At 43.8% G+C, this 26,235-nt stretch overlaps 2 protein-coding genes across 9 annotated transcripts in view; one reads left to right on the plus strand and one right to left on the minus strand.

The window, feature by feature from the left end:
- The window catches only part of LOC135899674 (malate dehydrogenase, cytoplasmic-like), a 35,236-nt gene extending 16,325 nt beyond the window's left edge, over positions 1-18,911 (minus strand). Inside the window, exons 1-3 of one of the 2 annotated variants that reach the window (XM_065428995.1) lie at positions 18,752-18,911; positions 11,124-11,225; positions 6,789-6,885 (exon numbers count right to left, since the gene is read on the minus strand). In XM_065428995.1, coding sequence (XP_065285067.1) covers positions 6,789-6,885; positions 11,124-11,225; positions 18,752-18,754 — 202 coding nt within the window. In that variant the 5' untranslated portion in view covers positions 18,755-18,911. Of the gene's footprint in view, positions 1-6,788; positions 6,886-11,123; positions 11,226-13,728; positions 13,853-18,751 lie in introns of those variants that run through there. The other variant, XM_065428994.1, reaches the window with a different exon arrangement.
- Positions 18,912-19,146: 235 nt separating this feature from the next.
- Afti (aftiphilin) overlaps positions 19,147-26,235 on the plus strand; it is a 38,962-nt gene continuing 31,873 nt past the window's right edge. For 5 of the 7 annotated variants that reach the window (XR_010563684.1, XM_065428997.2, XM_065429000.2 and 2 more), the window contains exons 1-2: positions 19,147-19,213; positions 24,268-25,034. Coding sequence is in view for 6 of the 7 variants with exons in the window: in XM_065428997.2 (XP_065285069.1) it covers positions 24,318-25,034 (717 nt within the window). In the remaining variant the exon portion in view is untranslated. The other 2 variants (XM_065428999.2, XM_065428998.2) reach the window with 2 other exon arrangements.

Below are 26,235 nucleotides of genomic sequence, written 5' to 3' on the forward strand. Positions count from 1 at the left end.
ACGCTATGCAGTGACAAGGACAACACCAAAGAGCACTGGGACGCGGCCCTCCGTAGCTCCAAACTAGAACAGACATGGGAAGTCTATGGGCCCCACAATGCGGTCGAGAGGCTAGGCCTTTCGGTCCCAACTTGGGAGCGGCCCGCTTCGGGCTGGGACACTAGCGCGACCTAAAGGACCTGAATAATGTTTTTCATATCATAGCATACCATACGTCGCCAGAGGAGAGCCAGGCCACCAGAGGCTCGAAGCCTTCTTTGAAATCATCAGTGCTGAGCTGAAGCCAGGGTACCTACCAAGTTGACATTTCCAAATTCCCCGAGTTTTCGGGTTTTCCCTGAGCGCCTTTGCAAAATTACCTGAGTAATGAAGAACTTTGTTTTATGTCGAGACAGGCTGACACCATGTCGCTCAAACTCTCACTCTCTAATAAGCATGTGAAAAAATAAAAATAAAAACTTGATCGAGTTTGAATAGAAAGGAGTAGTGTTTATTTTGAGCAAAGACAGAAGGGAGGGGTTAGTAAAATGCACAGCAAATAAAATGTCTCCAAAAAACGGCAAAACCCACTGCGAATTGAGTCAAACATATTCAAATATGAATAAAAACTAGATGCTTACAAAAGCAAATATTTTCGAATATGAGCTGTTTCTATCAATTGATAGCAAGCTCATTGGCATGAGGCCGAAACTTTGTCACAATTGAGATTCTCAACAGCTCGTAAGTCAACCTCAACTGCCCTGACTTACTCTCAGCTGACACACGACGCCTCAGTGTTGCGTTTCACTGCTATAAAGAGTTTATGTTGGTTTGGATGAGGGACACCTGCATCTTGGCAACAGCCAACACAATTTTCTTTTTCTGAGCTCAAGCTCCTTCAAAGAAGCGGCGGCATGCTTCCTTTCCCGTTCATTCCTCAATGCGTAGGTCCTTTCTGTTCTTGTCCTGCTTCCACTGTGTGTTTGCCCCATGGACCATTTGAAGCATCTTCTTGGTCACTTGTACAGTCAACATCCGATTTTTCGGACTCCCTAGGGGCCGCAAAAACGTCAGAAAAATCGGCCAGTTGGAAGAAATGAATGCCTGTCGTTTACTGCAGTTAAGGGCTCAAATCGTCACACGGACATCAGAAAAAAGCGCTGAAGGCCTGCCAGTACAAGTATTAGGCATATCGGTGCTCGTACTGTGAGAGCAGATACCGGGTGCATGTGTGCATAATTAAGGAACACATACTGTGTCCCATGGCAATTGCCCCTTCCCAAGCTTATGCTTCATAGCATACTTTTGTGTATGCTTCACCAAAGAACATTTCTGTTCAGAGGTAAAGCAGACTTGCGGGAACTGGCATTATGCAACGCACCATGCTTTTTGAGCTTCGAAGCCAATCGCGAGGACCAGAAGTCGGTGCCATTGCTGACAGCGACGAATTCTTTCAATGAGAAACACAACACCCAATGGCAAGAAGCTTAATTGTGAATGTCAAAGCAGCTAGGCCTAGTGTTGCCGCAGTGGTGGTTACGGCTGCCAGTGGATCTGTGTGTATGGCGCCAGTTCAAGGCGGCAAGGTAATCAAAACTGCAGCGGTGGTGGTTTTAATGCCGTTTCAGACCTGCAGTCATGGCAAAAAGTCAGGAAAAATAGACGGCGAATTGTTCTTGCGTCTGTAACTTCAGATGTTCATATACATTGACTCTGTGGCGTACACGGTAGTGCTGCGAAGCCGTCCGAATTATCAAGCATCCGGAAATTCTTCGTTAACTGTACACCGGCAACTCCTCCAGCCGACGACATGGTGTCAAAGAGGATTCGTTAGGATTCTTATCTGTTACTTGGGCCAGCATTACCCCAACTTTCGTTCCCTTTCAATAAAATTACGCCTAATTTTCCCTGATAGAAGCACAAATTGCCCGAGTTTTTCCCGAGTATTTCCAGACTATTCAAAATCCCTGAGAATTCTCAGTTTTCCTGGTTGGTAGATACTCCAGAAGCTCTGAACACAGCTCACCCGAGCTGTCCAACAAAAATCAAATCAAACAAAAATGCTAACTCCGTATTTAACATCATGCTTACTCATGACCTACTGTATTTACCCTAATCTAACGCGCAACTGTTTTCCGATAAAACAGGTACAAAAGTTGCATGTGCGTTAGAATAGAGTATGACCTTAAATCTGCATTACCATATCGCCTTCGGCATTTCAATATGGCCGCCTCGCATGCGCTTCGAGCAGAGCTGCCATAGCTTCCTCCGTGTGCTGCAGTACGTGTGCTTAGGCAATGCTTCCTTTGGCTTAGGTTAGTGCACCATCCGTCTTCCTATTTTCTGCGTTTGCTCTATCAGCATGGCATTGCCGATCGCAAAGACGTACAGAGTTCAACACGATGCCGCAAGTGAAGGCGATCACGTGTGCAGAGACGAATGGAAATCGGGCCACATCACAGGCATTCGGAGTTCCCGAAACTTGCATCTGGCATTTGCACAAATACGAGAGGCATTTTACTCCGGCAGCTGCTACGTACGGCGTGGCCGCTATCTTGAAAGCAATCTGCGACGGAGACAAGGGTCTACGCGTCTAGGCGCACTGCGCCATGTTCTCGTCACCCAGTTTGCATCAAAGTGAGGCCACACAAAGGTCAATTGCCTCGCTCCTGGTACCGCACTCGCTCCAGCGTTTTGATAAAGAGTTTCTGCAGTCTGAGCGAGATGTATTCATGTTTGCTTGTGCGTGCGCGACACCATGCTTGTTAATTTAGCTAGTAAGCGAAAGTTAAGTTTATACGGCTGATAAAACTACTATCCTTACTTTTCGTATAACTGCCTACTAATTTGCTATTGTAATCGATGCTTCACCTTTCGGGCGAAACTGCTACTTTTTTATTTATCGCAACTTTAGTGCATTGGGAGCAAATCTTCGTTATTTCCACATGAAAGTTTTATTTCTGTATGAAAGAATGAGGTGTGCAGTACTGTGAAGGACTTCTTTAGGTCATGGCAAATGGGTGCGCGTTACAATCGAGCATTTTTTTCTTTCCTTTTTTTTTGGTCGTGGAAAACAGTGTGCATTACAATTGAGGGTGCATTAGAATCAAGTAGATACAGTAGTTCAAGTGCTCAGACAGCCGACTCGTGCACAAGGTTTGTTTAGTGCAATATTGGACCTAGTAATTTTAAACTGCGATTTTTATAAATATACAGTTTTAATTGAAAAGGGCCTGTCTGATCATCTTGTCAGTGTAACTATTCCTCTAATCAACTGTGTTACTACCAAACACACAATCGTACGAAGCTTCAAGGATTACTCAAGATCTAACGATGCCTCTATTGTAGTATACATGGAAAGTTGTTACACAGACATTATTGAAAAGGAGGGAGATGTTGATGCGCTATGGAACCGATTTACTGAAATGTGCCATCACTGCACAAACACTTTCGCACTGACCAAATGCAAAAAGATTTCTAAAAACACACCTTGGATTGCGTGTAAAATTATCCATTTAAAACTAGATTAAAACGACTGAAAAAGAGTAATCCCTGATCCGCTGTTAATCATGAACTTAAAATAAATTTGGTATGTGTTGTACACAAACAAAAGGATTTTTACATCAAAACGAGCCTACCAAACTTTTTAAAGAACGATCCTACTAAGTTCTGGAACTTCCTAAGTGACTGCAAGAGGCAGGTACCGCAGATCTTAGTTAATGGAAAAACAGTTACAGATGTAGAAGTCATTACGGAGCACTCTAACATTTTTCATAGTGTCTTTGCTAGGATCAGTCTTATTACACCTCACCACAGAATGTTTCAACGCCTCATCAAAGAGTGTTTCAACACCTCATCAAAGAGTGTTTCAACCCACTGACGTTAACTTCAGGTCATACTCTGGTGTAGTTTCAATGATTTTGAACTTGAACACAAAATCATCTGGTGCCACAGACAACATACCTAATGTATTTCTTCACCGTTATGCAGAGATTACCACTCATTTTGTCATTGTGCTGTCTCAATGTTCAGTTTTAACTGCAACACTACCTAGTCATTGGATGAGTGCTTGTGTGGTTCCCATCTTTACATCGTACTACAAAGACAACCATTTAATCTCAGAAAATTACAATCCGATCTCATTAACATCACCGATTTCTAAAATGCTTGAACATGTAATAGCTAAAGGCATTGCGGAATTTCTTAACAAAACTCTATACGAACCAACTTTCAGCATGGCTTTAGAAAGGGTTATTCAACCGTAACTTAAGTCACAGTGGTTCACTCATTCGCAGAAACTCTGGATAAGAATGGTCAAATGGATGCCATGTTTCTTGATTTTAACAAGGCATTTGACAAAGTTATTCATCACAACCTCACTACACTTAATTAAGGACATTAATCTGCCAGATATATTGATTGCATGGATTGAAGACTACTTGACAGATCTTGCCCATTTTGTTTCAGTAGATGGGAACAATTCGAGCTATCTTCCTGTAACATCAGGCATGGCCCAGGGCAGCGTTTTGGGGCCATTTTTGTTTTTTCTTTATATAAATGACAGTGTTAACATAGTACTACCAAGTACTCAAATCAAAGTTCGCAGATGACTGTGTGCTTTTTCGTCAATTTACTTGTACTAATCATCAAAAGAATTTGAATTTAAGTCTTAATACCATATTAAACTGGTGTGATGAACACGGTATGGCTATAAACGCACAAGAACCGTTGATCTTTGCGTAACTCGTACACAAACACCTCTCGATCTCATGTATAACCTTTGCTCAACATTAATACAACAGCTAACCAACTACAAATATCTCGGCATAACATTAACTGCCGTATATACTCGCAGAATGAATGCATTCACGTAACAAACACAGCCCCCTCTTTTCCAATCAAGAAGTATGTATCTTTTTTCTCGCATAATGATTCAGGGTTATTTAACCATAACTAAGCCACAGTGGTTCACTCATTTGTAGAAACTCTGGATAAGGATTGTCAAATGGATGCCATATTCCTTGATTTTAACAAGGCATTTGATAATGAATAATGCTGTGACGTAGGAGACACAGTACAACTGGCGTCCGGCGGGTGTGATCGTGTTGGACGCTGTATCGCACCGTGTCTCCTACTTTTCTTGCGATAGCAATTATGTAAACACTCGGAGCGTATTTTTACCGTTGTCGTCGCCGCTGCATGGTGTAGGTATCAGTGAAAGTGCGCAAGGGAAGCTGATGATTGCGGCTCAATCTCGCCACCATCTTTCATCGCGCAAAAGACCTTGAGGGGGAGGGGGGGAGGCAGCGGCGATGTACTCTGGCAGCAGTTGTGTTTTGCATAATCGTGCCCGAGAGGTGCCGACGATTGCAGCTCAGTCTCCCCCGTACAAGGGTGGAAAGTGGGAAAGAAGCATGCCATCTTCCATTGCACGCATGGTGCGGGGGGGAAGAGAGGAGAGGGGCGTGGCGCTTTGCTCCGCCAGCAATCGTACGGTCGCGGCGCACCATATCTTGAAAGCGATCTATGTCCAGGGCTGAGTTGACGGCAGCTCATACCTTTGTGCAGGCTGTGTTCTCGCCGCTCAGTTTGCAAGTTTATACAGCCAATAAAACTACTATCCTTACTTCGTGCAGCTCTCTACACTTTTGGTATTGAAATCGATGGTTCGCATTTAGGACAAAACTGACTTCTTTAGAGGTGGCCGTGGAAAAAAAAAAGATTGCTCAAAATTTTACCCCTCATAATGAACGCACTCTCCAATTTCGCACATATATTTCGGGGAAACAAGTGCATTCATTATGTGAGTAAATACGGTATTGACTTGTCTTGGAAACTACACATAGACAACATATGCTCTGCCACCTTCCGTAAGCTGCGTTTTCTAAAACATAAGCTTAGAAATTTTCCTTCTAACATTAGGCTACTCAGTTACTTTATGTACATAAAACCTAAACTAGAATACTCTTGTGTTGTACGGGACCTCTTCACTAAAGCTAACATAAAGAAACTTGAATCTGTACAAAGAAAGGCTGTTAGGTGTGTTTATTCTAACTCATGGCTGCTAACAACATTGAAAAACAAACGATGACATAAAACTTTCTTTGTTTATTTCTTAGTCATAAGTTAGCCCTTGACCTGCATGCATATTTATCTCCTCTGTCCACTAGACATACACGACATCATCACGGCCATTCTTTAACCCCATATTTTACTAAAACTAATGCTTTTCAGTTTTCCCGCATAATGTATTAGGGTGGAACCGTCTAACTGATGTTAGCCAATTTTCTGTGACCTAGAGCTTTGATAGATAGTGTTAGTTGGCGTTATGTTTCAATTTCGCATAATATTTTCACATGGTATGTACTCTTTATGGGTAGTACCTACTGTTAATTGGTGTTATATTACCATTTTGCTTAATGTTTTCCTATGCTATCTTTTATGTTTGTGCTGTTATCTTGCCTCCTGTACACGTCCTGCTTGGAGCGACTCTTGGTCTGCAGTAGGAAATAAATAAAAACCAACCAAATAAATAAATATATAAATGTAATTGCTTACCTGAAAAGAAAAAAAAAATGGTCTACAGACACCACAATCCCGGCATTAAAATGGGTGGCTGTTGTCATGCAGCTGCCCGTGTTTGCTCCACCATATTAAAGCCCATAAGATCCCAGACTTTCACTCCATTTCGCCCAACCACAGCGCTCCCAAAATGTTTTTCAGAAGCTGGCACCATCTAGTAGCACAACATTCACATCAAAATATTAAAGCGGCTGGCACTTGTCTGCTGCCAAAAGCATGCGGCTCACCTTTCAAGAGAGGGAAGGCACAGTCCACAAGCTCCATGACGACGCCATTGAGGACGCCCATCATCATGGGGATGTCCAGCAAGTGCAGAATCACAGGCTGCAATGCAACAGCAGCCACAGCCATTTGGTGACTTTACCTCTAACCAGCAAGAATAAACTAGCAATTTTTGTATCATTTGTTTTTTGCTTTCATTTGTCAAGCTTTGCAGAAATATGCAATGTGGAGGAAGAGTCACGAAAGCGAGAGCTGATATCAACATGAGAAAAGCACATACAGTCAAACCTGGATATAATGAAATTGAAAAAAGTTCGTAATTTTTCTTTATATTCAGGTTTTCGTTACATGCAGTTTCGGATTAAGACTGTTAAGGATCATGCCAAAACGAAATAAAAATGCGACAGATATCAATTGAAGTGAAGTCGCCATTCAAAGAATTTATTTAATAGAGAAAAACTGCTTAATTTTTGCTTGCTGTTTTTGCCCTATCGAAGCCACTGCTCGGCACTCCAAAGAAACTAAGGCATCCAGGGCTGCTTCATCGTCCTGCGAGCCGACGAAACGGCGCACAACGTCCACCGCGTCCATCAGTTCCCTCGCGGTAGGCACCGCACAAGACGTGTCAGGTTCTGACGGACCGTCACATTCAAGGCTATCTAACTGTTTCCACAAGTGCCGCATCAGTCATCTCTTCCGTAGACACGGTGCCGTTGTCCACAAACAAAAAATTGCACAGTTCAACACCGTCGGGCACCCCACCGTTCATGCGTAGTTCATCCCACGCTTCTGCGACCTCGGGTGGGCTTGAAGGTTCGTCTTCAGGGACTGTAGCTATAGGGACTGACCCGATTTACCTGAGCCTTGGCAAAGCAATTGGCGATCACTTGTGATCCGACCTCTTGCCACAACGCAGCAAGCATTTGGATTGCTTGGTAGATATCCACTTTCGTCAGGCGTTCTTTTTGTATCTTTGTATCAATCGACGGTGGTAGCAGCATTTAAAGCTGTTAATAATACCTTTGTTTAAGGGTTGTATGAGAGAAGTGCAGTTAGGTGGCAAATACTGCAGCTCGACGTTTGAAAGCTGCAGGCCTTCCACATGGTGCGCGGAGCAGTTGTCAAGCAGCAAACAAATGCTGCGGCCTTGTCGTTTGACATCTTGGTTGAGCTCCTTCAGCCAGTCGGAAAAAATTGCCAGCGACATCCACGCTTTGGAGTTTGCCACATATTTTACTGGCATCCGCCTTGTTCCTTTAAAACATCTGGGCCACGCATTGCGGCCAATAACCAATGGGATTCGCTTGTCACTGCTATCAGTGTAGGCGCAAAGCAAAACCGTCATGCGGAGTTTGCTTTCCACCGTGGCAGTCTTCTCCCTTTAGTGACAACATGCGGCTCGGTAACATTTGATAAAACAGGGCCGTCTCATGAGCATTATAAATGTTGGCAGCTTCATAGCGGCTGAGAATGCCGGGAAGCTTCTCGGCCAGCCACGAGGCAGCAGCATCGCTGTCTGCGGAGGCAGAGTCGCCAGATATAACCTTTCCGACGACACTGTGCCGGCTTTTAAATCCTTGTAGCCAGCCGTTACTCGCTTTGAAGTCGTCGTGGCCCATGATGCAAGCAAAATCTATGGCTTTCTGCTGCAAAATCGCGCCACTTATGGGCACGTTTTGTGCTCGTCTGTCCAAAAGCCATGCAAACACGGCATTGTCCACATCAGCATATCTCGACATCTTCATTCTTTTCTTCTTGGCACTTGTGCCTGACTCCATCACAGTGCGGATGCTTTGTTCTGCAGCAAGAATGGTTGACAGGGTGCTGGCTGGTATATTGAAGCGGGCAGCGACATCCCTTTTTTCGCCGGTGGTAACCACATTCAAAATCGAGAGCTTATCTTCAAGCGACAAAACTTTGCGTTTCTTCATAGCGGAACTCATCGCAACGAACCGACACCGTAAACACACACCTGCACACACACAACAACACGCTGACGAAGAAGGCTTATCATAAGTGTGCCGTAAAACACCACAAAGAATTTGTCATAGTAGTGCCACCTAGTGTCAAGCTATAAAATGAAAGCTTAAAGGTTGCTGTGCTTGCCAAGGAGCGGCGCTCAACATCATCATCATCACCGGGATTTGCTTGTTTGCTGCGCGATTGCAAGCGTTCTGCTCGCGGTCTACTTTACCTTTCGATATAAAAACTTACTTAAACAATATTCATTAAAGTTGCGCACTGCGCGGTCGAATTTTGGGCAAAACATTATAAGATACAGCTCGATGAACTGCGCCGCAAATTCGTCACATCAAGGTCAACCGCCGCAACGCGTTCGTTACATGGAGGTCGCCTATACATGGGCTTTAATGGGGGATGTGTTGGGGAATTGAAAAATTTCGTAAAATCCAGGAATTCGTTACATAGAGGTTCGTTACATAGAAGTTCAACTGTAGCTACAATGAAGCCTGTACGACAGTGCTTGCTTTAGCATTAGTGACTGACTGAAGAAAGTAAGCGCAGTGTGAGCAAGGTATGCAAGGAAAACAATGGCACAAGCACACTGCTCATTACTAGCTTAATTAGGAAGAGTGATATAAGTAACAATATAACCAGCACACATTAACCAACTGGCAGCCAGCTATCAAAACATAGCGTGCATCTTGTTGCCTTTGTCATGCCTGTCTTGTTCACTTATTGAAGACAAGGTCTTCTTTGCAGAGTTCACTTGGGTTAGGTGTATCTGAGATCTGGGTATCCTGCAACCACTTCCCGGAAAGAAAAATGAAACTTTCACACCTCCAAAGTGCTGTAGCAAGTCACAAAAGGCAACAAAGTGTAGGTTCTCAACTAGACTAGAATCAAGAATTAGTTGCTACGTAGGTGAAACTAACGCCATCGGCATAATTAGTGCAGATTAGTAGAAAATTTATATTACACCATAGATAGCACGTTTTTTCGATGGGCCCACTTGTCCCCTTGGTAAAGAAAAAGAAGAAAGGGTGAACTAAGCGTCAATGCTAAAGACAAAGTCGACGTAGCTGTGCAAGAAGTACGGTACAAATCAGTTTGAAGTTTATTTTTTTACAACGTAAGTACACTGATCTACAGAAGTGGTAGGGATGGCAGGATAAAAGCTGCATAACGGTAGCTTGAATCGTCCCACCTCCTCATGAACAACAGGCAGCAACATGGCAACACATTGGTTGTACATACTTGTGGCGAGATAAAAAAAGACAAAAAAAGACATACAGCAAGAGCATAAATGTGACAACTTTGATGGCGAAGAAATATTTTTCGTGCGACACACAAGAATGTTAACATTTACAAAAGTATCTGCAGTAATGTACAATGATACAATGATACATGATGGTACAATGATATACAATGTATGTTTTCATCACTTAGTTTGTATAAGTGTTGATGGAAGATAACAGGAGATTGTTTGAAAATACTAAGTGATCATAGAGGTACTAAATGAGCAAATTGTAAACATAAAGTGACAAAGAAATAAATAGATATGATCATCAAATTATTTGAACCACCATGTATAATAGTATAGTCTTTAGCGTTGACACTTATTTGATCTTTTACTTGTTTAGCAATGACTTCCAGGCAAAAGGCGTTGTGGAGAGCAGAGGTAACATTATGTTTGGTAAATTAAATTATAACTTGGCAGTTTTTGAGTACACTTATTTTCATGAGGCCTTATACGAGTTCCATCACAGCTACATGCAGCTTTCTCTTTTCTTTTTTCTTGAGTGGCCACGTGGAAAAATGTTACTTTAATATAATAAATATAAGCATGCAGGCCTGTTTCATAGAGATACTGAAATAGTGAATTATAAAATGTGTTGTCCATACTTCATCTTTCATAGTCTTCAGATCGATCACTGTTTGAAGACTATAAAAGATGGATCATGGACTATGCGCTACTTATAGCCAAATTCCAACTTTCTGTCTCGTAATTTTTCCCTTCATTTTTCTCAATTGAGCTTCAAGCAGAGTTGCACAACAGCTGAAAGCAAGATACGCAAGAAACAGAACATCCAAAATTGCACTCGTCGTACATAAGCAAGAAACTTGGAAACACACATGCTCAGAATCTTCAGTAAAGGCAGACATATAACAAATTCAGTAATTAAACGAGGCATACACTGGAAGGTCAATTACCTCTGAATCGTGCATAAAGCATTTTCTCTCTTAACTCCACATGTAGAAGCAGTGAACAAATAAGAAGAAGGCCATGCACAGAGGCTTAATGATGCAAGTCAACCAACTTGTGTTTTTGTGCAAGAGCCTCTTGCAAAAACTGGAGAGCTGTATCCAATGTGACTAACCTGGTCACAACCAAACACCTGGCCCCTGGCAATGATGGGCACCAGCGAGTAGGCAATCTGGCCTGCTGCGCCAGTGACGAGCACCCGGACAGGATCCTTAGACTGCAAAGATGAACAGTCAAGCAAGTACAGATTAGCATCTCGAACCTGGCAACCTAGTTTCTGTGTGTGGCACAAGCCATTATATTAGCCAAGTCACTACTTCGAACAACCCGCTTTGTGTGGTATGTGCGGTTTTGCCCCTTCCATTCCATAAATGCGCTGTTGTCTGTGCCTTTGTGGCAAATTAGACCAAGCACAAGCTCAGCTTGTCGACAGTTGCAAAACTAATGGCAACTGGTTGAGTTGATGTGGTAACATGATGAAACAGCATGTGCTCATCTTTGTTGCTGTTACGTACTTGCAAGAATTCCATTAGACTTGTTTACTTGTACTTGCGTGGCGCAGGTATTACTGCTTGCCACACTTATCCCTTTCGAGCACTGATTAATTTCTATATGCAAAGCATTCACCTAGAAGAGAGCACTAACGAAGTTGTATATTTAGAGCTTTTGCACTGATCTCGTCAGTACCTTTCCTTATCGTCCTTGTGTTTATCGCACACCTTACTGTATAAACCGATACCAGCTCACCTAACTTTCAGTTCTACAGATATCTGAACTCCATGCCAGAACTGCAAGAACTGTCTTAGTTGCAGATGTACAATTTACAACTACTCAGTATGGGAACTCGTGATGCTGCAAAACAGCAGCAGCAGCATCACAGCTGTGAATAAGGTAGAGGGTAGACAGCAAAAGTGACTGTGGACCAGCTGGCTGGCCTCAAGCCCGGAACTTCTCTAAACTATGCAGCAAGGCTAAGGGGTAGGCCAGTTTGGAAACCATGAGTACAGCAGATCACTTGTTTACCTCTAGTTCCCTGTCCCATGTCGATTCTGCACTTAAACTCTACTAAACTGTACAGTGGATCTTGAAGCACACAGCAATTCTAGAAGTTCTCTCGGCATAGATTCATTAACATCAAAAACAGTGGAAAAAGAAACTCCGCCCCATGGCAACACACTTGTGCCACCAGTACACATGAAAAAAACTCTACCACTGCATTTTTTTACCGCCCCAGCAGTTAACAGCTCGAGAGTGGGTCCGATGTCTCGTCTTTTCTGTCACATTTATGACAACTCCTGTCATCATTCAGTCGTTGTCATAACTGCGTCGTCGCCGCGCCACCACCTCATTCTCAGCTTCATCCTCACCACAAGTTGAAGAAAACAAACTTTTCCCACCACCATCGCTACTGGAATTTGAACTTGCGCTCCTGTAGCAATGCACACTTGCGAGTCAAATGTGCTAGCCACTACCCTATTGCCCTGCTTTGACGCTTAGTAATGCTCGTTGGCAAGATCACAAGATTGGCAGCCAGCCCCTACAATCTGTGCAAGAGTACTTTTTGTCTAGGTTGATTACTCAGAAGGGACCCTCGCCATGAGAAGGTAATGCACAGAAGAATAAAAATGAGTTGGAGTACATAAGGCCAGCATTACCAGATCATGACCAGCAGCCTAATGCTATCCTTACAAAAAAAGAGTGCACATTCTACCGGTACTAACATACGGGGCAGAAACTTGCAGGGTTAACGAAGATTTGAGAAAAAGTTAAGGGTTGCATAAAGAGCGCTAGAATAAAAATTTTAAGTGTCAGATTAAAAGAAAAAAAAAACAGCGTTGTTGTAGATTAGAGAGCAAATAGAACTAACTGACAGGCCATGTAGAATATGGGGCAGATAAAAATTGGTCTAAGGAATGGGTGACATAAGAAGGTAAGCATACTTGAGGATGGCAAGAGAATAAGGTGATGATAAAATGAGAAAATTTACAGGCTCCATTTGGAATTAGGTAGCGTAAGACAGAGGTAATAATTGGAGATCACTGGGAGCAGCATGTCCTGCATGGGTGTAAAAGTAGGATGATGAATTTGTGCAGAGCTTCAGCTACAGACTCGGAGAGTGGTGGCATGTGTGGAAGTATCTTGGAGGCCACAACAGGCAATACTGTAGCAGACAGTAACAAAGTGTGCATCGAGAAGTTGTTTTTGAGAGGAAATAGCAGCATACGTTGCAAGAGCCTGGTGCTGTCACACTTAACTAGTTGCAGGAATCGCTGAATTCAATCGAGTCCTCTTTTTATGCACCATATGCGCATTAGCCAATGCTGAAGCACAGGTCTCATCAGCAGTTTGCTCAACTGCATGCAATACTGTGTCACCATTAGTACCTTCATTAGTACTACTGGTGTTGTCTAGGCGTCTCCAGTTGCAAAAGAAATGCTGCAAGAAGTTAAAGGCACTTCAAAAGACAAGTGCTATACTTTGCCTCCATAGCTGGAGACAGAAATAGGACTAATGTCAGTTACACTCCCCATTGGAAATAATTAACAGTGGACGAACAAGGAATGTAACTGGAGCTAAATTTTAAACAAGGGGATTGCCTTCTGCTTGTTGATATGGTGGCTTCAGCGACATTCCTTGTTCAACAACTGTTAATCACTTCAACTCTGCACACTTCGGAGAACTTTGCTTCGGAAATAAGCTGCACACACCCACAAACTTACTTGCTTCTGTGCCTCCAGAAAGGGGACCTTCTGTTGCAGCATTAAAGAAGCCACAATAGCATTCATTTTACCCCCCACACTAGTGTTTTGGACGTTGATCAGAGAAAGACTGCAGCTGTTGAACATTACTTTTTTTTCCATGCCAGCAACTAAATCACTGGAGCTGATCCCTACATTCGTTTATGGTCCAGGATTCAAAAGGCAAAGCTAACTCGTAACTACAATGGGCTGAGTCTGAATAGAGGAATCTTTAATGGCCGAACTACCCATAATAAGGCAGTTGCATGCTCTGAATCACAACAGGTGGCAAGAAGCAACGGAGTAGAGCTACAGCAAGCTAAAGCTTTCAAGACATCAAGCTTCTGTTTTTTTCTTCTAGTGTTGCCAACTGTTGGCCAGATGGCAGCTGTTCCAGTTGATACTCTTGTAAAACGCTAAGTGGTGCTACAGACATCTCAGTATATTTTTTTTCCTCATTGCAATTTTTACAACAAATTAACTGTTATCACTTAGACTCTTTCCGTGTTCTAAATTTATTTTAGTGTTGTGGCTTTAAGTTGAACTACACTCCTGCACATATTGTGCCTGAGCTGCATGTCTTGTTGTTACTGGTATCGTGTTATCTTATGGCTTTCATGCGTGCCAACTTTTGCTTCTTTGCCTGCTCCTGCAACTCATGCCGTACAGGCTACTACAGCTGCAGTATGTCAAAACGAATTGCTAAATAAGTTGAGGCGTGGTCAATGTGCAAACTGAATGATGACGGCAGAGCGCCTGTATTGCACGTCACCAGAAGGCAAGCTGTGTGCATGGTCGCTACAGCGATCTTGAACGCACCTATCCGGTGTTCTTACACGCACAGGTTCTCCCACTGAAATTACTATATGGAACTCAGGAGCTGGGATTGTTCAGCAACCATGGAAATGATGGTTATCACATGGATTTGTCCATATTCAAGCTTGTGGCTTCAAACACTCTTGCAGCTTTGTTTAGTATGCTATATCAGCCTTTATTAGGCAAAATTTCAAGGCAATGCTACTTTTGTAAACGCAGCAGGCAAAAAGACGGTGCATACATGCATATTCACTGCAAATTGTTGCATGTATAGTGAAATGTATTCTTGTAAAATACGCAATTTGCAAAGCAACAAAGCCGTTTCAAGACAGAAGGTCAAAGTATGGGCAGATCCATGTATACTATCCATCATTCACATACGCTTGCTGAACTGCCGTGACTACAGCTCCTGTAGACATTCTGCGCCAGGGTTCCCTCTAGTAGTTATTGTAGGAAACATTAGGTTTTGCATGTACTTGCATTGGTCAGCAAAAGCTATCGCCGAAGAGCCAGCTGATTTTGTCAAAAGTTCATAATGGCGCATGGTTACCGTACTTGCTGTGAAGGTGAATAAATGTGACGATTCCAGTGGTATGTGGCTGCGGTCGTGACTATTATTTAGTGCAAATGAGCCTTGACTACATGAGTTATAACAGCATTCAATTACCTGTTCACTGCACATGCAGAACAGGCAATCCCAGTATGCACATGAATTGAGATGTTAAGATTGCTATAGCAAAAACATTTGAGACTTCAGTGCTGTATGTCATATATGAGTGTGCCCTTTAGAGTCATGAAACCTGTCAGATGAAAAGCAAGCAAAAAAAAAAACACTATAGGTAATGCATACAGACCTGCATTTTCCCCTTAAAATCACTAAAAGAAAGATAGAATTACATTTCACACTTTATGGTCTTGATCGTTCAGAGTAATACTTGTTGCTGCTACTTGCCCAGATTTTAAGAAAAAGAATCCCAGTTGCCTTGGCCTCTCATCATAAGTGATGTATAAGACAATGTATCTATGTCGTCACCCGGTCTCTTCTGTCGTTTGTCATGTGGCACTGCAAAGCCTTCGAGACTGGTTTTTACTACTCGCTGGGCAGTGCGATGCGGACATACGAGAAGTGCAGAGAAAAGCAAATCCACCATTTTTTTCTTTACATAACAAGGAAGTTACTATGCCAGCTGCTATATTGAACAATCCGAACTGTAAAATGTTATCTCCCTGCGAAATTTGAGCAAGAACAAAATGGAGGTAAACGTGAAATCTTTGTGCGGTACTAATGGCCAAAAAAAAAAAAAAACTGGCACTATCGCCCTTCAGGTGAAGCACTGACCACACTAGCATTGTGCTTGAACTTCTGATGATGTTCTAACTATATGCGAGTGCAACTGTACGCAGATGCAGCATATGCAAGTGCACCAAAATTTCTGGCGCCCTAAAAGCTTCGACACACCATGTAGGGTGTGTAATAGCACCACGCAGGTGCCACTGCGCTGCCTGTAAAGCATGGCAAGCGAAATTACATGATTTTCAGATCGTGAGCACCACTATTGTCTCGCACTTCTTAATTAAGCTAAAAGACATGCACTGTAGATGAACTGTTTCATTACTTTTGTTTGCACACTGCAATTTCCGATTATTCTGATGAATAATTCAGTCAGGAACATAAGACCTGGTCTGAGCAATTTGGTGGTTGAATAGTACAGCATCTGCCTTGCATATATGACTTAGCTAAATGTATAGCATACATGTACATAAATACATATGGAACATCACATGAAAATTTACCTGGAGTGTCCGTATATTTACTATTGCAATAAAACGCAGGTCTCTGTACAGATGCACATATATATAAAAAGATGAAAGCAATGTGTCAAGAATGTGAGAGCAATGACTGATTGATTGATGCGGTTTATGTCCTAAGGAAACAAGGGGCTATAAGGAACGCTACTCTGGAGGGCTCCATTCAACTGTGGCCACGGGGGGTTCTTGAATGTCTACGTAAAGCAAGACACACAAACAGTCTCTAACACTTGAGATTCACAACAATGCCGTCACTGCAGCCGAGAATCAAATGCAATGATGTCATGCTCTGCAGCATGCCACAGTCACTGAGCCACCGCAACAGTGTGAGATCACTGATTGAAGTTGTTAAGAAATGCGAACTAGCAGTGACTGTTTAAGTCTTTTATCTTGCAACATTTAGAAGCACTTAGATAATAAAATGTCAAGAAATGAGCCCTGCTTGCAGTTCCAGCCATAAAGGCTCCAAGTAGCAGATCACATGGGCATTTGGACAAGCGAAACTGCGTAACACTAATGGACTGCCAACTTTAAATATTCATTTTATTTTCTGCAATGTTTTGAAGCCGAGTCCTCTAAAACATTTGAGGCACCGAATCATTATTAATTGCCTAGTAAAGGGTTCACTGAATATTTGTGTGGTCAAGGACTATAGTGAAATACACAAACTGCAGTCTCTCAGGGTAAAAATGAAAAAGAACAAAAGCAGCAGAGCTTGCTGATTCCTCTGGCTTGAACTCATTTACAGTGACAAAACAAGGACAAAGCGTCACACGGTGTCCCATTTTGGTGAAAATAACTTCTTTGTAGTGCACAAAATGTCGTCATCCATACAGCATTGCCTGTTTATGGCAAGTCAGCTGTGTGGTCATATGCAAGGTGAAGGAAGTTTTGTGATCCATCCTAAAGCAGCAACAAGCAATGAAGAAAACACAAAGTGGGTTTATCAGAAAGCAAGCTTTGCAGGCGAAGAAAAATCTGTTCTTGTCTGGGGATTGAATGTGGGGCCAATGCCCTTCAGCTCTACCTTCTAAGCTAACTACAAGGCTACTAGCAAATTGCAGAGCAAGACTGAAGGCATGGCCCACTCAAAGTGGCTGCCTAATAAGATATGAAAATCCAATACATAAGCTAGCTTCCTCTTAAAGCACATTCTAGAAAAGAAAAACGGTATTTTTATGCGCTAAACACTTTAAAGCCAGCTGTGCAGCCTCTAATTTTCGTGCACATATGACACTATAGAATAACCTGTGGAACTACCATACAAAAACCTAATCTAATGAAGCTTTTTTTCAAAATTTTCCTTGTGTTATAACTATACCGGGTGCTCTGTGCAGATGTAGCAGCTACATAAATAAACCATTCCGATTTTTTGCACAACATAGCGGACAATTACTCGAGGAATGAACAGAGTAGACACGAGGGCAGACTGAAACCTCAAACTAAAGACGTGTACGTTGGCAGGGGGTTTACGCTGTACTTGTGTCTGTATTGTAAGCCCGCGTTTCCATACCAGGAATAGGTTGTATCTGTCTATTAGCAGGATTAACAGTTTTAACAAGGCAAACACGGCCTCTGTGCACTCCTTTCAAATAGAGCGCTCGCCATTAGCACTCGCACACACTGGCGATGCGAAACTACTGCCAAACATTCGGCTGCACGGCCATGCGGGGGCCACATAGACAAAACACGACGAAAACCGACACTGCGGGTAAACGTGACGCGAAACCTAAGCGAGTGTCCTTTACAGTTCTTTCAAGGCCGCACAGTGCCCGCGATAACAGTCGTCGCCCACAGTTCCTCGATCCGGCTAGATCCAGCTCAGTAGATGGTAAGGTAGAGATACACAGCAGCCTCGAATCCCCGCCCGCTATAAATACTGTTCCGCATCGGTTAAAGTGACACGCCTGCTCCAATACGAGATGGGCACGACACAAATGCCGTAAACAGTGCGTATGCAAAGCGACCACCCTAGCTTCTGCTGCGCCTACGTCAACTGTTCATTAGTGGCTCCTTTCATCTCGTTGACGGACACCGGCACACCGCCCCTATCTAGACCGACACTTAATTCTGCTGGCTTGCTAGCTTGTATTCGAACAACACAATATAAACAACGCGCACGTATGTACACAAACATTCAGTTGCGTCATTCCCTCTTCACAGCATGTGCGCTATTTACGCTACATATTAAAGAATGAGTCTTCAAGAAGTTCGCACGAAGGCCGAACAAGTGATTGTGCAGCCCCAAGGTCAAAGTCGTTCGGTCCTTCCTCCAAACTTGGACGCTTGGCTTAAAGCTTTAATCAGCTCTAACCTGTGCCACTGCATCGCCGGAATCCAACGTAATCCATGTGGCTGTGAAAATAAACGCAGTGCTTACCATGTTGTTGGCGTTTGCAACGACGAGCGAAACTGGACCGGCTTCCCTACTCCTTCACAGAACGACCGCAAGTCAACAGACAACGCCGAAGCAGGAACTGACCCCAGAATGGATTGGCGTTCTCAGCTTCGCTAGGCTTGGCTCCGCCGATCAAGCGTGTCGTGAGATAGCCTTCAAGATTGGGCGGGGCGCGCACGCCACAAAATCTTGGAGGCCATTATTGTAAACGTATAATTTCGCTATCGCATCACAGTAGCGCTAGTAGCGCGTAACAAAAATATTGTTATTGACTTATTCCTACTTTTAACATTTATTTGTAATGTATGTGTTGTATGCGTTGCTATGAAAGTTTTCACACCTAACGTTGTTCACATGGGTGGGCAATCCATGTGAACCGGGGAGAGAAAGGGGGCGCGCCGGCAGCTTTCGGCAAAATCAAAATGGCCGTCAAGCACACAATAAGTGAGTTACAGCTGGAAACTTCAACCTTTGGTATTTTTCTCGAGACAAGCTAAACATTCGCATATTTTCGAGGTTGCTAGCAATACATTATACACATTAAATCTAGGTGCATGTGTCAGCGAATTCCGCGTACACTTGGCGATGTCATATTAGTCAGCGGAACTATTCTTTCGCGTCGACAAATTGGATTTGACGTACTGCATGTTGCTGTAACGTCTCGCCGCTGGTTTTGCTGTTGATTAATCATGTTTGCGGCGCGATAATCGTGTTAGCTTTACTGCAGTTTATTGTTCGGATTATCGAACTTATCCGTGTTCGACGATAGACGTTGACTCGCGCTTGTTTCAGAATCTCCTACGCTCGTAGCAGACGCAAGTTCTGCTTTTGGGCGGAAACCTGCTGGTTCATGTTAGGTAATTACTTTTTGCTTTTTCTCCGTTCTTTTCAGTCTTTTAGGTAACGTTCACCCGCGTACACATAGAAGTAGCGTTAACGTACTATGCATGGTTGATCGCTTGTGTTAAGCCGGTAGTACGTAGTAATATTTCGCTGTACTAGATGCACACTGGTTGATTGGACTTGATTGCTGAGTGCGGAGAACCGTAGTGTGCTCTGCCGGTTCTCGATCGCGCTTGGCGGTGTGTTTGAGCAGCTGTCGCGGCCGACGCCGGACCTCTCTTTGCCGTCGTTGAAAGGGGGCGGAGAGACTACGTCAGGGAGGTGTCCCCGCGAGGATTGCACCTGCTGCTGCTGCCCGTCGTTTGCTTAGTAGTCATTTTGATTTGTTTTGTTGAGACGTTGGAAAAACGTTAGCGGATGCGCAACGAAAAAATACAATGGTGAAGCAGCACAGCAGCAGCCCTTGAAACAGTAGTGCGTGGGTACTCGACGCACAGTGAACAATGATCGTTTTAGACTCGAGCATGTCTGGCGGCGGACGCCTTTTATCGGTCACGGCCATTGAACGCGAGCCGCTCAGAGTAGCCTTTCTCAAAGCCTCCTTGATAACGCTAGTGGTCCATGCCGGACTCCCTGCTTGTGTGTGTGTGTGTTTTCGTTGTGTTCGAAAGAGTAAAAAAAAGGTACCATCACCACCACGTTGAGGCAGTAGTAATTATGCGAAAAATAAGTAATTCCAGATGACAGAGATAAGTCCCATGGATGCGCCTAAAAGGTCCACATCCAAAGGAAGCCGTTCGGTAGATATCCCAAGAGTGTCCCAGTTAGCAAGGTCGTGAAAAATGCGTCATCACGGACAAAATTGGGGCGTGGAATGGGCATGCGAATTGTTTTCTGCGAATGTGCACCAAACGATGCCCTGCCAGATGCCTTTGTGTTGGCTTATTTTGAGATTCCAACAAGCTGCTTATTTGTTGTGTTGTTATTGTATAAGTATTTATGGCGATGATTAACAGTTGGGATTGCTTCACACAGACCATGTCTTATCAGTGTGCTGTCATTGTGAAAATAGAAAAGGCCACACTCGTTGCATTCATTGGTCAGTAGCACTTATGCCGTGCGAATGATGAGTAATATTTGTTGCTAGATTAATGTATGAGTTGTCGCGGTGACAATAACTAAGGGGATTGCTTCATGCAATGTGTTATCAATGTTCTGTGATTGCAGCCTCACTCGTAAGTAACTTTCCAGCCCTCCCTGTATAATCACGATGTGATGCCTGCTGCAGCAGCAGTGTCGCTACATTCTTGTGCCAAATATTGTGGCAGTCCCGATTTGTTCATTGACAAGAGTAGTTGAAAAGCAAAGGGAGTGCGCTACAATCCACACTTCGACATTGAACTGTAAGTAACCACTTTGCAAAGGAGCATCGGAAGAGTTGCTCACTTTGAGAGACCAACTTGTGTGACTTGACGTAAAGCTGCCTCTCTGTAATAAAGGCTGGCCGAGAGCATGTTACAATTGCAGAGCATGCGCAAGGGTAGTCCAGTGGCCACGGCATTTCGCCGCTGAGCTCAAGGTTACAGGTTTGCTCCTGGCAGAAGTGGTCGTATTTCTATGGGGGCAAAATGCAAGAATACTCGTGCACTTAGGTATAGGTGTACATCAAAAAAAAAAGAGGAGAAAAAAGAACTCATGTTAAAATAAATCAGGAGCCCCCTATTATGGTGTGCCTCATGCTATCATCCTCATCCTGTCAGCAAACAGATGACATGCTGCAGAGGGCCACATTTAAGGAGTGTTCCTGATTGGTCAGAGAACCCCATAGCTTCCACTATGTGGTGAGGAACTAGTGAAGTGGAATATAGAGCAGGCCTGTGCAGCTTGTGACCCTGAACAAAGGATGTTTGTATACAAAGAAATGTGAGAATAAATACTTGGAAAACAGCAAATGATTACAAACTGAACCTTCGAGAACACTCACTTTTCGACCATCATTCAAGAAAGTTATAACCCATGAGTTTTCAAGCAGATATTTAGTGGCCCGCGGCCATCTCTGGACTTCTCTGGTGGGCTGATGCTGCCCTCAATGATTAAACGAAAAATTACAATTCTGTCGCCCTGCACAACACACGAAATAAGATGTTGGCAGCATCAGGAAAATTAGAATGGTGTAGAAGTGCAGGAATTCTCATTGGGAGCAGATGAGATAGGCACAAAGCCACCAAACATATTCATGAAGTTTCCAATGCCATACCTGCATTATTGGTACACCCCCAATAATTGAATCGAACATGCATTTTCTCTGTATATTTCACAAAAATGACACCAAACGAACTGCCTTTTAGCTAGCAAAAGAAGCAACGTATTCCACGAAAGCGGGGCCCGTGTGGTTCCCACAAAGTTGGTTTTGAGTTGTGCAGCCCGATCTAGAGTAAGGATTGCGCCAGTTTCCAGTTGTGGAGCCCACCTTTGTGCATTGCTGACCTATGCCAAAGCTCCGCACTGAACTGTAGGCATGGTCTAGGTATCAATTTGCAGGGGTTAGTCGTTGAATGCACCACCAGTTTGCAACAAAGTGAATGTTCACCTTCATCTTAATACACTTTTTACTGCCTGCTAAGAAATGCCCAGAATGACAAATCTGGGTGAAAGGAAAATAACAATAGAATAAATGCGCCAATTGTAAATCCTGCTTGCACAGTATTTTTGTAGTGTGCCCATAGATCCATTTTTTAAAATGTGTTTGCTTGTTTTGCTCAGGAAAGGCACATTGTAGGTGGCTTCGCCCTCCGTATGTCAATAAGGAGACCTCCATTTTTTTCACCAGTCACTTGGGCTTCTTCTTATGGCATAAGTTACACTGCGCCTCTATCTTGCCCATCACACGCTGTACCATGAATTTTTTGCTCAATAACGCATTCACAAAGAGAGTTTTATGAACGGTATGATTGAAGAGCTCTGGCCGTTGCCCATTTACACTTGTTTTCCTGTGGGTTGCTTAGTGGTCGCTCCTCAAGCTGGACAAGTGGTGTGTTCTGGTGAGCATCTAATGTTTGCTGGGTTTACATCCAATGGTTATGGTTCTTAACACTTCTATGGTTCGTTGGTGCTGTGCGTCTTTATTGGTGGCTTCACCTCACTGCCTGCTACTCGGGGTTCTTACACCTCCTTGAAGTCCTTGAAAACTGTTCAATTAGGAAAAAGAGATTCAGGGGCGTTTGAAACTTTTTGAAAATACCTGTGCTCCTTCCGCATGGTGGCTACGTCATGGACGTTTGTCAGCAAACAGTCCTAGATATTTTCTTTCTAGAGTGTCACCAGGCTATAGAAATGTGGCGTGTCCACAGCCACCAATGAACATCATCGCCATTGCGGAGCTAGACAAAACCACGCGAAGTTAGGCCACCATTTTGTTGTCGTTTTTTTGCTAGTTGGCTCACACTGCAACCATTGTGACACCATTTTTGAGCCCCAGGCTTTAAAAGTGCCTGACGGAAAGTAACTTCCAGTTGTTTGACTTCACAACACATCAAGTACCTTCAGCTGAAGTGGGACACCGGTAACAATCATGCCAGAAGATGACTGACATCATTGCAATGGGAAAGTCAACTTAGAAAAGTGACTTGAAGAGCTTGAAGTGTGCATTGAACTCAACAGCTGCTTATCTGCAAAAAATTGCAGCTAAGAAATGTAATTATTTTTTTTTCACTGTATGTGTACGAATGAGGTTTGTTTCCCCCTCCTTGAAATCTTGCCTTTGGCATCCTTGAAATCTTTTAATTGTCCTTGAATTCTGTGTGAAATGTTTTGCACGAACCCTGCTGCTACTGCTCTTACGTGTGTGCCACTAATGTAGTATTGTTTGCTGGTGTGGCACAGGGCCGACAGTTCTTGGTGCCTCAGGCAGTTGTAAAAGAGCGTTTTATGTGTGTGTATGTGTAATGCGTGTGCACATGTAGGAATGGAGATTGGATGCAGCACACTTCTGTGCGAGAAGCATCTGTTGCATTCATTGCTTGTCACTGACCGTAGGCCCCTTGCTGCTCTTTGTTGCAGGTTCAATTTGTTTATTGGCATGCTTTGCTTGTCTTTGTCTTGGAACAGTCCACATAGAAGACATGCACCAAATGCATCCGTATGCATGATGCATAACCACTTAAAACATTGGAATATTTGTCACAAGTCGTATTGTGGATTATATTAATTGTGCACACACAGTGAGCACAGACCATTATTCAAAATACAAATCAGTGTTTCAAACAAATGAAATTGTATTTATTTATGGCGTCCATGTTATTTGACGTTCACCTGGCAGGCCATCTGTTGCAGCTTCACAGTACTTCAGAACCATATTTCTATCCGATTGGTCACTTGCCACAGTGACGGTGACGTGTTGGGGAGCACAAGGTGATGGGCTCAATTCCTCACCATGGTGGCCTCATTCCATTGTAGGGGCAATGCAAAAACAATAGTGTGCTTAGGTTTAGCTGCCTGTTAAAGAACACTAGGTTGTCATTTAAACCACTCATCACCGTGATGCCTCTACTCGTCACAGTATTGCATTGGTACGGTAAAACTCATTAAACAACCAAATTAATTGCTATGGAAATGTTTATGACTGCGATTGTAACTGTACGCTGATCTGTTTGCAGAATCTTGCCACGTCGGGGGTCCAGGATAGCGGGCATTACCCTGATCCACCATGGCAGAACTCGAGGCGACCCCTTTGGCCGAGGGCAACGGTCTTGGCCCGCAGGGTGCAGTGGCCGCCCCTAAAATTGATGCTGGCAGCTGCGATCCGCCCCGTGACCACGACGACTTCGACGACGGTGACGATGACGACTTTGGACACTTTGCCACTGCCACCGCAGCACCTCCAGCGTCTGCAGCAGACGTGAAATACATTCCAGCAGCAGATGATGCGGTCACCTCTGAGGTGGCCGTAACATGTGATAGCACCAACGGGACGTTGTTGCCCAATCAGTGTTTAGGTGACAGTGATGATGACAGTGAAACTAGTCAGGACACCAGCGGGCTTGCACGCCGAGCTTCGGCAGAACTGCCATTCTCCATCGATACCAGTGGCGTCAAGAGGGAGGACAGCTTTGATGACTTTCAACAGGCACAGGCTGTAGCGCCACCATTCGAGGCGGCACTTGCACCGGTGGATGAAGGAAGTGATTTCGCTGACTTTGAGCAAGCATGTGATGCAGTGGGGGCAGATAGTTGTGAGTGGGGTGACTCCAAAGGGGGCGGTTTTGCGGACTTTGCAGCCTTTGGGGATGCGGCGAAGACTGCCGTGGAGGATGGTGACTGGGCTGATGATGGTTGGAAGTCGTTTGCTGGTGCAGAGGACAGCGGAGTGACATCGGTTGTGTTACCTGTAGTATTGCCACAAGAAGAGACTGTCTCTAGTCAGGTGCGTATTGCTTTTTGCATTTTCATTATCCATTTGCCTTGTGGTATCTGATGTTTAAGGAAACATTGTAGGGCTATAGGAAATGATTGTCTAACTAGTGAAACCTTCGTTTGCAATTGGATTCAATAACAGCAGAGAGAAACATGGGAAATGGTTTTCATTTTTTAATTTCGAGTTTAAACCTCGGTGCTGGTAAGGCAGTGTGATATCAAGGATTTCAAAATGTGTTTTTTATATTTAGACTGTGTTTGCTCAGGAAATGTCTCAAAACTTGCTAGGTTGACCCTTTGCATCTCGTAGAATACATTATTGCCATTCATTCATAAAGAGTTCTGTAGCCCCAAGCAAGCGCTGTCAATATCCTTGACGCTGTGTGGCACTCAAAATGAACTTTGGGAACTATCATTTTCTATCATTTTGCAAATAAAAATAAAATCAATCCGTAGTCATCTTTACAAAAAACAGCTACAAACTCAGCAACCACGTCTTTTGTGAAAGTCTAAGGAGATCTAGGGAAACCTTTATCCACATTAATGAATTCACTCGTGCAATGCTGTTTCTAGTTTGAAATGATATACAGCATTATGAAAGCAACTGATGTCAGTCACAGTCTGGATAAGAAGGACTTCACCTGCTTTATTTCTTTAAGGGTCAGTCAATCAAGCGTGCTACCGTAGAGCTACATCCATTACCTCAGGTGCAATGTCTTAATGGATCCCCTACCAATGCCCATTGCAAATTTTAGTTATATGCTGGAAGTTGTAGGGTGCCCTCTAGGGAGCATCTTGTAATGCAAAGCTTTCTTTGCTATCCACCCCGGACTTTCCTGCTGCCACCTGATGCTGTGGGATAGTGGCGTCATCTAGGAGTTATAGCTCACACTACTTTGCCTACATTAATAAAAGGTAGAGGGGGAAGCCGACCTGCGGATGCAGGTCGTTGGCCGCTGGCAGAGGGGGCGAGGGGGCCGCTACATGGAGAGCCGCAATGACATGGGAAAGAGGGCACCGGAGGAGACGGCATCACATTGCGCACGTATTGCGCCGCCTGGCAACCGCGTGGACGGTCGCATCTGCACCTCCGAGGGTGGGTCTGTTGCACCAAACAAATGGTGCAGAAACCATGCTTGGCCCTATCAACCACTGGACGCTGGTTACGTTCGAACGTGCATTGCATTGCAAAGCTCCTGGTTCGGGGCATC

Source organism: Dermacentor albipictus, chromosome 7 (assembly GCF_038994185.2).
Source record: "Dermacentor albipictus isolate Rhodes 1998 colony chromosome 7, USDA_Dalb.pri_finalv2, whole genome shotgun sequence".
Taxonomy (NCBI): Eukaryota; Metazoa; Arthropoda; class Arachnida; order Ixodida; family Ixodidae; genus Dermacentor; species Dermacentor albipictus.